Source organism: Myiozetetes cayanensis, unplaced genomic scaffold (genome assembly GCF_022539395.1).
Source record: "Myiozetetes cayanensis isolate MyiCay16 unplaced genomic scaffold, myiCay2020 scf7, whole genome shotgun sequence".
Lineage (NCBI taxonomy): Eukaryota > Metazoa > Chordata > Aves > Passeriformes > Tyrannidae > Myiozetetes > Myiozetetes cayanensis.
Window position 1 is genome coordinate 38479392 of NW_026087964.1, and position 12270 is coordinate 38491661.

Below are 12270 nucleotides of genomic sequence, written 5' to 3' on the forward strand. Positions count from 1 at the left end.
ATCTGCTGGTTTGCAATCCTGCTATCAATAATTTACAGCTGCTTCATCAGCATAACCCAGTCAGTTTTCAGAAACCTTGGCATCAGTGAGCAAAAATGCAGTCTATGGAGCTTCAAAGTCCTTTTAAGACTTAAAATTAATGGTAAAATCAACAAGATCCAGATAAATAATGAACTGTTTCTTGCTCATTTTACTGCTTCTAATGCTTTGTTGCAGCCTAAGCAGTGCATGAGGAAAACTGATAAACAGCAAAATCAGAATTAAGCTCTTGTGAAATTACCATCATGCAATAAGAAAGGCCAGTTATGCTACATGTACTTATTAGGATAATTACCACACTTTAAGTGATTTAAGAAGTTCTTTAATCATGTATTTATGTTATGTATACATTCTGGGACACAGATTTGGAAATCAGAGTAGAAAAATTCCTATAGTTTGGTGCCCTTCTGAGTAACATGGAGGCAGCAACAACTGAATAACAACAATAAAAAAGTAGAAGGGAGCAAAAGCCAAAGGGACAATTGTCAACATGAAACTTCAGACCTGCATTTCTAACAGGACCACCAACCTGAGGGCCTGAATTTCACATTAAAAATTCAACTTCTGAAGAGACACCGAAACTTTGGAAACATCTCAGATGGGTCATTCAAGAACTCCATATCCCTAAGCCCTTTAGAAAAGTTAAGCCAAGATCCCAGGGCAGACAGTCAGAACCGTTTCTTCTTTCCAGCTGCTAGTAACAAGTAAATACTTGTACTGATTAAATTGACAGGATGCTTTCCCTAGATTTCTTTCTTTCCTTTTTTAGAGAATAAAATTATGGACAGACACTGCATGAATTGGCATAACCTGCATATCGTACTACCAGAAATAAATGCCTGAACCTTATATGATTCAAAATGTCTCCCTGACATGAGTGAATACACTTCACAGTATTAAGCCAAATGCTTCCTTGTTTCACTTACCAAATGGTGGAAGGTCTTTGACTGGTACTTTCTTCCGAGAGGGATAAAGAGATACAGCAGGGACCTGCAACGCTTGGTTTACTTTATGTTGCTGCTGCTGCTGCTGCTGCACTTTCTGCTGGATGCCTGCCCGGGGAGCCACTGGTGATGTTTCAGATTTTCCAGGTCGCTTGTCTCCTGTATTTTTCGGCACTTTGCAAGAAAGGGGAGAAAACACTGAATGACTATTAGTTAAAAATGTGGTGGGTGTTTCAGCCCTCCAATTAATAATTAAAAGGTGCCCAAATACTTATACAATTAAGGACTACAAACTGATTCAGAATGGATGTATAATTATTATTTTTTGCTACCCTGAAGCAAGGGAAGGGCGCAACATACAGTATTCCCTCAAATCAAAATGAAACTGATATATCCAGGATAAGGTCGCCCTGTGCTGTCCCCAGATACAGCCCTCCAGGTATCTCTGAAACACCTGGACATATGGAAAACCCCTATTCCATTCCCTCAGAATAACCATATCCCCATTCACACCAATAACCTGAGTACATAGAAAAACTTTTGATCCTCCAGATCATTTGTACAGACAAATCTAAAAAGCCCTTGTACACTTCAGTGTGACATCATCTTAAAGCCTTATCACCTGTATAAATACTACGTCTGTATCCTGTTAATCTACAGGATTATTTTCTTAAGATTCATAGACTTTCAGTACTCAAAAATGAAATCAAACACCTAATTTTCCACCTCACTGTCTAGTTAGTTTTCCCAATTGCCTCTCTGGACTAGAAACAGAGGTATATTCAACAGCTTCCTTGAAATCCATAGCAAATGACAATGCTCACATGTGTTGGTGGCTGGCTCACACTGCAAAGACAGTGTCTGAAGGCTCTCTTCATCCATTTCCAGATCCAAGTTTGAGAGATACTGCTTTACCTTCCGTGCCATCTGAGCATCTTCGTACAGCTTTTTAGCATTAAGAAAGGAGCTGCGACGGACCCGCTTTTTATGGCCCCCTGTTTGCGCAACATCCAGCACAGCTGCATTGGAACTGCCCTGGCTGAGAGACCTGAAGTGAAGGGGGGCAGGAGGAAGAGGAAAGAGGGGAAAGGTATGACTTAGTCCAACACACTATCACCCAATCAACATGAAACGTGCAAAATATTGTATGAATGTCAGTCTACAGTAAAGCTTACATGCCTCATTCCAGTAAATCAAACAGCTGTAACAGACAGAAAGATGAGGGCCAGGAAATCTTTTTACTTGGTTACAGGCATTATTTTAATTACATAAATATTTTAACCTATTCTGCTCCAACTAGGCAACATCACTTCACACATCTAGAAAGCATTCAAGGTAGCTCTCTCACATAAGCCAGCTACTGAGAAGACTGGAGCATTAGGAAAAGCTCATGCAATAAGGGAATGCTGACAGAAGACTACAGTTGAGGTTCAAATTCAAATACATATACAGAAGGCATTTTGAAAGCCCTCTACATTCTAAATCAGACTGTATACAAAATATACAGCTTGGTTTTACAGAATAGAACTTCTTTGCAACTTGCGAGGTTGAAGACAGCTTTTTGTTAAATAAAATGATCAACTAGTTCATGCACATTTCAGTGTATGTGTATCTATATGAAAGGTATGCATTGGCCCTGAATTGTTAAGGCAAATATGATGGCTGAAATGTAATATGAAAATAAGTTAGTTTAGCAAATACTTAAGTTTTAATTTTTGTAATTCGATTGTGATAATTGTTTAATAGGTATAACAAAATTAACAGCTATTTTCAGCTGTTGCAACCTTGTCATTTTATAATTCTCTTTGACTGAAAGAGACTTTCTTAAGCAATTTAAATTGGAGGTGGGAGGAGAACATCCCTTTTCTATCTACAACCACTTAAAAATAATTTAAAATTTTTGTGTTATAACCTCAAAAGCAAAAGCACTCCTAGATTAAAATGTAAATGTATTGTCAGTAAAAAGGGTTAACAAGAGAAAAAAAAATGTCAAAACACCAGAAAATTAAAGATAGCAAGTAGGAAACAATGCAAATGGTAAAGGAAGAATGAATGTCTGTGTGCGTTGTGTCCAACCACTTACCCCAAACTCCTCCATTTCTTCTTCCTGCAAGTGAGAGTCAGGAAGAGTAAAGCACGGGTTTAAGAAGAGACAGAGAAAGATCACAAGCTCAGAAAGAAAAAGACCAGACCTCAAAACAAGCAGTTCTGGAAGTTCACAAATACTAAAAAGAGCCTTGACTTGAGCAGATAGTCAGATATTACAAACCCTTCTACCTCAAATTAAGAAAAAGAGTATGCAATAAGCTGGTCTAACATGAAGCCAAAGAGCATTAACTCCATGTTTTCGAAGACCACTAGTTGACACTGCTTCAGATACATTACCACGTCTACTAAAACAAAACTATAAGCTGGCACATGTCAATGTTTCAAACAGACCAATACATATATTTTCGAGACAGTTTCTCCCCCTCCCTCCCACTGATAGAATCTTGTTTTTATGAAGGAACTGTCAGCTAAAGAATAATAAGAAACATTTGAAGTATTTATCAGTAAGCACAAAATAGAATGGTTTCTCCAGTTTTAGACCACCACATAATTTTGGCAAATCGTTAACAACAAGAAGCTCATACTACTCCAAAGCCCCTCTTGCTGACAGCTAGGCTTCTCTCAGCTGCCAAAAGCTTTGCCTGATAGAACACACTTACCTTGTTCTAAACATTAAAGAAGGATCCATGTTCACAGACGCCATGCGACCGACATGGCGTATCTCCTTCGCAATCATTCTCAGCTTCTCAAAATTGACCAAGCCCTCCACTTTAGAATCATTTCCTACAATCAACAAGCAACAACATCAGTAATTAGGTAGGAAAGTTAGTTTTTCTTAGGTGGTAAAAGATGATGAACTTCTGCTTTTACCTTCATGAAGGAATGTAAGGTCTTTTTTGATAACAGGAAACAGGGGGATGATAGGGGGCTGTAGATTTTGGCTGTTAAGGACATTACGATATTTTGCCATATTCCTAGATGGATCAAACAAGTCCTGTAGATCTTGAAACAGTTTTTCATACTTGCTTGGAAGCTTTTCCCAAGTAGTTCGGAGCCTTGCAACTGGTGCCAAATTGAGGCCACTTGAAACAAAAAAAAGTGCAGAAAAGTTCAGGAATAAGAGAAAGAAACAAAAAATCCTGTAAAAGACCATGTTAAATTTTGTATTGGAGAAATACCATATAGCCAGCATAGTATAGTACAACAATGTCAATAAAGTAATAGAAAGAGAAAATTTCACCAGCACAGAATTATTACACTAATAATTATTATTCCAGAATAATTCAGGTAATTTTTATAATAAGCCATAAAAACTGGAGATATGTTAACGATGTAACTATAAACAGATAAAAATTACATTTGGATGAGTAATTAAACCTTATACAGACTATATACTTGCTGCTTTGGGACAGTGTCTGAATTTGATAATAATATTGTAATCTAAGAGTACGTCAGGATCATCCCCAGTTTGGCATCTGGAAACATTCCTTCATTCAAGTTTTTCCCAGTAGGAAGGCTGTTCTTATCTCTCATTGAGATCAGCTGAAATAGCTGAACAAAATCTCAATATTTTTAGGTCTCAGAGATGTTGACCAATTATAAGCATGGATCCTTGACTTTGGAACCTGCCATATTTGATCGAATGCTATTCAAAACCAGAAAACTCTCTTCCTTTTCATTCCAAAACTAAGAAAGGTTTTCTGTCTGAGATTGTCAGACTTTTTAAAATTCTTATTAAAAGACCTTTATTTACAGCCTATAATATGGTATAATATCACAGTCTGGTATTGACTGTTAGCAGAGTTCCATGCAGGAAACTGCTGATACAAAGAAAAACAAAGGAATGTAACATGGCTGAATGAATTCATTCATTCACACTGGGAATGGTATATATACTGAGAACTACATATAAAATGTCTTTAGGAAATTAAAGCATTCATTTATGACAATGTTTTAATTTTTCTGTTTATAACTACTGTTTCTCTTGGTCTTTGTCTTTAAATAAGTGCAGTAGTTTGTCTAGTGCCATGTTCACTAGTGACTCTTGCCATGTTGTCTTAAGCAGTAAGTACATAATAGCAGCATTCCAAATAATATTTCAGCAAACATTTCATTGGCAAGTTCAGATTACTGGAAAATGCCCTCTTTATCGGATTGCCAATTGCCAAGTCTTGATGTTAGGTTTATTCTGTTAATTACTTTTTTTTTTTTTAACTAACATAAGTAAGACTTATCTTTTTACTTAGAAGTAAAATTATTACTGGCCATACCTAATGATGGCAAACATAGAGTTGAAGTTCTTGCATTCTCTGCAGTGCAGTGCTATCTTAATGAAATGCTTAATGATCTTCATCCTTTTCAGCTGGTTGGTTTCTCTTAGAATCTCAGAAGCCACCCAGAATGTTTCTTGATTTATCACCTCTTCAAACCTTTTTAGATTAGTGCAACCTGTTTTTGATTTGAATTTAAACAAGTCATCTATGTATTCTGTGGGTTCAATATTACGGAACAGCTCAAAGTTTCTCATGGAGAGTTGGGTTGCCACCTCAACAGTACTGAGCTGTAGTAAGGAAATTTGACTTTCCCTTAGTAACTCTTGAGCATCTTCATCTGAACAAAGAGTTTCTGTTTCCATGTTGTTCTTCAGGTAATACCTGTAAAAACAAAATTCAAAAAGACACTAGAATACAATATACTTGATAAACGATGAAAGTTACAGCAATGATCCAGTTGGAATCTTATAATAAAACTAATTTTACCAGGCCTAGGTATTAAGGAGAAGCTGCATAATCACAAATTTGTTGCAAAGAAACAGAACATAAATAATTAAATAACCCTCCCTTAACAGGATTTTGACTTAATAAACTGCCATCATCTGCTTTAGCTCAGTCTCCAATCTTACCTGCCACTCAGCTGTATCCTGTCAGCAAGCTTGGATAGCTGATCAGGAAGCCTCCTTTGCTTGATTACACCCTCAGGTGTGACAGATACTTCACATAGAGAATATGCATCAGGGGTTGCAGTGAGAGCAAATTCCCTGATAGCCTGGATAACCACTTCTTTTGCTGTTGTGTCCTTACTGATCATTATGTAGCGACTTTGCTGGTCTGCCTTGAAAACCCGCAGAACTTGATCTGGCAAGTCTGGAAAAAAATTACATGCAAGTTACACACTTCAATGATAGGAGTGTCAATCTTCCTAAGGATGTTTTAAAGAAAATAGACTCATTTACCTAGCTCTGACACTCAACCATAGTGCCACACACAAAGGGAAGACGTGTACATATAAGAGGCTAAGAAGATGCTCTTACAATGCCTAACATGCATGAGTACACATTTAAAGTGCAGTAGTATTAATGCACCTAAGTACTCAATTATCAAAAATACTCTATCCTTTATACATTGTGTGTAATCGACTGAAAACTTTGCTCTTTAGTTCTCTGTGCCAATGTTTTAGTAACTAAGAACTACAGCAGCCAGAGATAAAACAAACCATCACAAATACTCAGGTTCTAAATATATTATTGTTTCAAGGGACTGGTGACACCAAACTTACAGCAAACACCTACAAGGTGTCTGTTTTTTTAGGAAATCTGAAGAACTACCAGACTAACATTGGATTTGGTATTTCCATAAGCGATATGGAGATACCAAATCCATGAATATTTTCATATTTTCACAAATGGATTGAAATCCAGATCCACTAATGAACTGAAGTTTGGTTATTACCACTGTATTATGAAAAGAAATTAAAAAAAGAGATGAAATTGTACAGCTATCCACCATGGGATTTTTAACATCAGGTATTTTTAACTGATAAGTACTTTCAATTAATTTAACTTTTTCCCTCTGTTACAAATAAGCTTTCTGAGTTTTGTGAGGAATGACATCTAGTAATTTTTCTTTAATTAATATGGGCTCTTTAAAAATAATTTAATCTTTTTAAATCCCAGAGGTCATACAAGCAAGAAGATATTTAATAATAGAAAGCCTTCTGAACCTGCTGCTACAAAATGACCATCAAAAAAATACTGAAAAAATAGCTGCCAGATGAAAACATTCACTTTGATACAACCACAGTCTTTTCTGACAAGTCCTGAGTGTGCATAACACATACCAAAGTTACTACAGAAAGATCTATTCAGCAGCAGAAGTCTTGTGACAAAAGAACAAAAATTAAATCTCCCCATTGCTGCTGCACATTTCCAAAATAGTAATTGAGAAAGCATTAAGATAAATCTGACTGATATGAGTTGATTTACACACCACAAAGGCTGTTTAGGCTTAAATATATTAGTTTACAAATTTCATGCAACTAAGTCCATAATTTTCAAGCTCATAGTAGTTTTTTTGCAGCTTGAGAAGCACTAATAACGAAACACACTAGAACTGAGTGATTATATCATCAGTCATACATAAAGAATATTACAGGCCATTTTCTAGCCCTTCGTAAGCACTTTAGTCAAATCTACAAATACTTTATAACTAGCAAGTCGATTTTGCCTTTTATCACCAACTCTATATTGACCGATCTTCCTCCAGTAATTAGCTGAAGAGGGATACAGAGGAGTGCCTGAAATATTTTCTACATTTTTTGACATCTTGAGGAATGCAGATGCCAAGGACACAGCCTTTCAGAGATGTTACTGAAAAACAGACCATGCCCTAGATCTTGTTGCCTCTTGCTGTTAGAGAAATACCTGCCGCTCAAAGAAATGCTCCAAAGCTAGGAAGGTACTGTAAACTGTACAAAAGGTCAGAAATTGTTCAAGAGTCCCAAGAAATAAGTGTTTTATGCAAGGAGAAAATAACCAGCACTGCTAGATCACTGAAGTCAATAGGAAGAAACACAGAGAACTGCAAATAGAAATGTCCCATTTTAGCACTGCATTTTACCACTCAGTTTCTCAGGCTGCTTACCTATCAGAGCTGGTAGCAAAAGCACTACACAGAATACAGAGGAGTCTGCCAGCAATTGAAATTATTACAGCTATAGCAATGGTAGCAAGTAATTCAGCCCAATAATTTTTAAATAAAACACCGCTTGAAGAGAATCGTAATCACCCCACTTCCCTCCTTTTCATAAAGGAAACTAGGATGACAGGCTGAAGAATGCAATGCTGTATGATAGGAATCTAGGCCCTTAGAAAGATTGTGAGGGGACAAAAAATGTACTGGTGACTGGCAGCTCATCATTACTATGTTATTTTGACTTCCAATCATATAACAAAGACAGCACAAGAAAAGAGAAATCAAAGTGCTATTGAACCTTTAAAAAAAACCCTTTAAAAGTATATTTGAAACAGCCTGAGCCAATCAGAACAGAAACTACAATGACTTCTTGCAGATTTCAAGCTGTTCACACTTTCTCCTCAAAGACTCCCTTCCAAAACAGTAAGTTGTTTTATTTTCTATCCTGAAGGATATATACCAAAGCCTCAAAGGACAGCTGCTCTACCACTTTTCTCTTTCTTCTCCAATGCATTCAATTTCTTGCAGTCTGCCTCCGTTTCCATCTTTAATTTAGACCAAGGTAGTAAAAGGAATTAAAAACTGCAGGGTTTAATTTTGCCCAAGTGTTAAAATATATAGAGGAATAATTCAACTCCTCTATCTACACTGCAACCATCTCTAACGTCCTTAAGGTATATGTTTTTTATTTCAATCCCTCTTTCCCTTATTTCCCACACAGGAAAAAAATTTTACCTGTGAATTACCTTAAAAATATTCAGTGTGTTGACATTTGGGCAAATTTTAAGCAAATGAAATTTTTTTTTTTTTTAATTGAGAAAGAAATACATTTTCTACAAAAATAACAGAAAAGCTGCTAAAATATTGGAGCAATGGCATTACATCATATTTATGTCCTTTCCTCAAAGTAAAATGCAAACAGTAGAACCTTATTTGTTTATTAAGCTTCTCTGAACTCCATCTGTGATGGAAGGGTTGTCAGGCCTGTAACAGCTGTCCTTCTCAACTCATGGATATTTCTTTGAGCTGTGTAAGTCAGCAATGCCCACAGCTCTGGAAGCTAGCCAGTTGCTGTGCTTGGCATTAGGGGCATATTAATTACCTAGAACTGACTGGTCTAGGTAAGCAGCAAGCTAGAGAATGGAATTTTCCACCATTTATAGAAAAAGTGCTGATGAGAAGTTAAGCTCTTATTGATAAGGTATATCTTCAAGGTGTTGGACACTAGTCATCAGATAAAATGCAAAAAAAACCCCATCAATCTTCCAACTCTCTCAGGATCAATCTCAGACACAGAGATAAAAATCATAAATCACCTTCTTGCAGTCTTCTCTAGCCCTAAAAAAACTCCAATGAAGTAAGTTAAGCTCAGTATCACAGTTTCAAGTGCAATGATTGCACCACCATGGCCAATGTGTAGGCTGATACTCAAGCAGCATCCCTTTAGGTAATGTCTGAAATCCCTCAGGCTTAGGAGGGCACTGAATTTTCAGTTCTACTTTTGAGAAGTACTCTAAAGATTAGACTAAAATAACCATGTGTCTGCACAGTTAGCATCACCATATCCTCCTCCAGCAGCTACATTTTAATAGCAAAGATTTGGATACTTAACTCAGTGAAGGTTTCCCACTAAGAATCTTCTTGCAGCCAGATAAAAGCCCAAATCCCAGCCTCACCCAGGAGCTCCAGCTAAACCCTTCTCATAAGATAAGGCTCTCAAGTTTCTCACATTCTCCCCCTATTTCTCCCTCACTCACCCCTGTGCTTTGATCCTCTCTAAATGTGTTCATTTTTTATCTATTTCAGAAACGGATTTTATATTCAAAGAATTTGGCATACAGCTGTAGGGCAAGGTGACTAACAGGAAACTTTGAAACTCTGTCCCTTACAGATGTAGTACAAGATTATGTAAGTCTGTTCAGAAAAAGACTGAAAAGCATGTCCTGTGTCCCAGTCCAACGCCCTTTCCCTTTACTATAAGCTAATGATCTACTGTGCTATTTGAAAATACTGCAGTCCTGTAAATAATGATGCATTGGAGCAAATTATAAAATACCAAGCAAAATAGGTTTTTTCCTGACCAAGAGTATTCAATCAGTAAGAAGCACTCTATATACAGTATACCTGAAAAACAGAAACCTATTATAATAGGGTAAAGTATATTAGACCAAATGTAATAAATCCTAATGCACTAATATGTGGGTAATCTGTGAGTGATACCATATAGTTAATAAAAACTCACATGCCTTGTTCAGTCTCTGCAGGTTCAGACAAAAAAACCTGATCTATTAAAGGAAATTTAAAGGTCAAGAACAACAACAAAAAGGATCCTTACCTGGAGTAGTATTAAAGTCTAAGATGCGGTGATGAGACTGCAGTAGATCAGGATTACTGGATGACAGGGTTCCACTGACAGGTAAAGCAGGAGGAATGTGCTTTGTTTGCCTCAGTCCCACAATGCTGTCATCCTGAGACTGGCCAATTCCAATGTCACTGCATCCAGAAAGAAATGAAATCAGGGCTTACAGACATTCAGAGCTTGGGCTAGGGGGGGATTCAGGGATGTCCCTTATCGCTACCTTTTTACACTTCCTATTGTTAGTACAGCAATATTTAGTAGTCAAAGTTCTCCAAACAACAATACTTACTGTCTAGCTTTGCCAACAGCACCCAAATGTCCATTCAATGATTAGATCTGCCTGCTCACACTGCTAGTAGATCCTCACGTTCACCACTAAGCTCTGAGAAGCTGCTAGGCTTGTTATTTTTTGACCATTTTTCACAATGGACAAGATCTTCATTCAAAAGGTGGTACCTCTGAATGAAAGGTGGTACCTCATCACTCCTGCACCACCCCATCACTCAAACTTTGACTAATACTGCTGTCCCCTCAGCACTCTTTTATTACAAGACCTGAATTTCACAGATTTTTCACCCCATCAGAGATCGCATTTGCAACTATACTTTGTGACATATTGTAGCCATACTATCTAAGATCTTTCAATAGACAGATAAGAGAGGATCACTGAGATCATTCATTTTCCTACCCTATATCCCCTCTCTGAGTTTCTTTTCACTCAATATGACTGAAACGATGCCAGTTAACTTGGAAGGCTAAGCCAAACAGCTGAACTTGTGTGTTACTGGTATATCCTCCAAAGTGCCTGACAGCCGTAAATTAAGCATTCTATGATAAAGGCGAAGGGTTTTGTCTGTTAAATTGTGTAAGGCAGGGTCCCAAAGGAGGTCAGTAGTGCTAGATGGATCAGAGACAGTTATCATCACATTATAGTAGGCACTGATGTGCTTATTGCTGCTGAGTTCATAAGTACTAAGTGAAGCAGAACAACTGTTACAGGATGCAGAGCTGGAGACAGCCATTGAACTTTTCTCTAAATACACAGATTCAAATCCTTAGTAAAATACTCAGAGGGTGTAAAATGTTGAGTAGCAGTCATTATAGAAAGTGAAAACATCTAAAAACATAGAAAACATAGGCAAAGCCTTTCTAAAAGCCAAGCACATCTAAATCTGTATCTACATGTGTAAATAAAGCATAAGCCAGAACTTACACTTCATGGCAAACTGCTACAACTCTGAAAAGTCAGTCTAGTAAATTAAATGAGGCAACACAAATGACCACTTGTGCCCTAATGTTGGGCACTTAAACCTGTGACTAGTGTTCCAGTTTTCCTCAGAAAATCTAAACAGAAGTAATATAGGGCCAGATAATTATCCCCAATAGCTGTTACAGCACCAATATCCTTTTGTGCTTACCAATGAATTCGCTTACACAATACACTCTTGTACCACTTCTTTAAGTGCTATGAGTAAAACAATACTCTGGAAAGCTAGAACAGTATCTCTGGGCAATTAAAACAATTTTAATTACATGGACACAGCAATTGCTTTTTAGAATGCAGTGCAACTCAAAAAAGTTTGGAGGGATACTTCTGTATGATGTGTTTGGGTTTTCTCATTGTTTTGTTTTTAAAAAATAAGATAACTAAAAGTTAGCGGATTCTCTCTCAATCAGAAGTTAAGCTGAAATCTGAACATTTGCATTTTTGTGCTTCCATATCAAGAACAAAATACTGTGACAAGCAGTGACGCTCAGTTCAGCACACAACACTTATGCTCAGCCACAAGCAAATAAGTCTCTCAGTACAACTAAAAAAATTTCCGGCAATTAATGTATTTTCTTTAAAGTAGAAATGACTTCACATTAAAAAAAAACCCTCAATAAAACAAAAAAACCCAAACCCAAA

General features: G+C 37.0%; 1 protein-coding gene across 8 annotated transcripts in view; it reads right to left on the reverse strand.

The window, feature by feature from the left end:
- Nucleotides 1-12270, reverse strand: part of RAPGEF2 (Rap guanine nucleotide exchange factor 2) — a 185920-nt gene that overhangs the window by 11137 nt on the left and 162513 nt on the right. For all 8 annotated transcript variants that reach the window (XM_050338676.1, XM_050338675.1, XM_050338672.1 and 5 more), the window contains 8 exons: nucleotides 10338-10495; nucleotides 5935-6175; nucleotides 5303-5686; nucleotides 3903-4114; nucleotides 3692-3815; nucleotides 3067-3090; nucleotides 1808-2031; nucleotides 966-1157 (listed from right to left, as the gene is read on the reverse strand). In XM_050338676.1, the coding sequence (XP_050194633.1) occupies nucleotides 966-1157; nucleotides 1808-2031; nucleotides 3067-3090; nucleotides 3692-3815; nucleotides 3903-4114; nucleotides 5303-5686; nucleotides 5935-6175; nucleotides 10338-10495 (1559 nt within the window). The remainder of the gene's footprint in view (nucleotides 1-965; nucleotides 1158-1807; nucleotides 2032-3066; nucleotides 3091-3691; nucleotides 3816-3902; nucleotides 4115-5302; nucleotides 5687-5934; nucleotides 6176-10337; nucleotides 10496-12270) is intronic.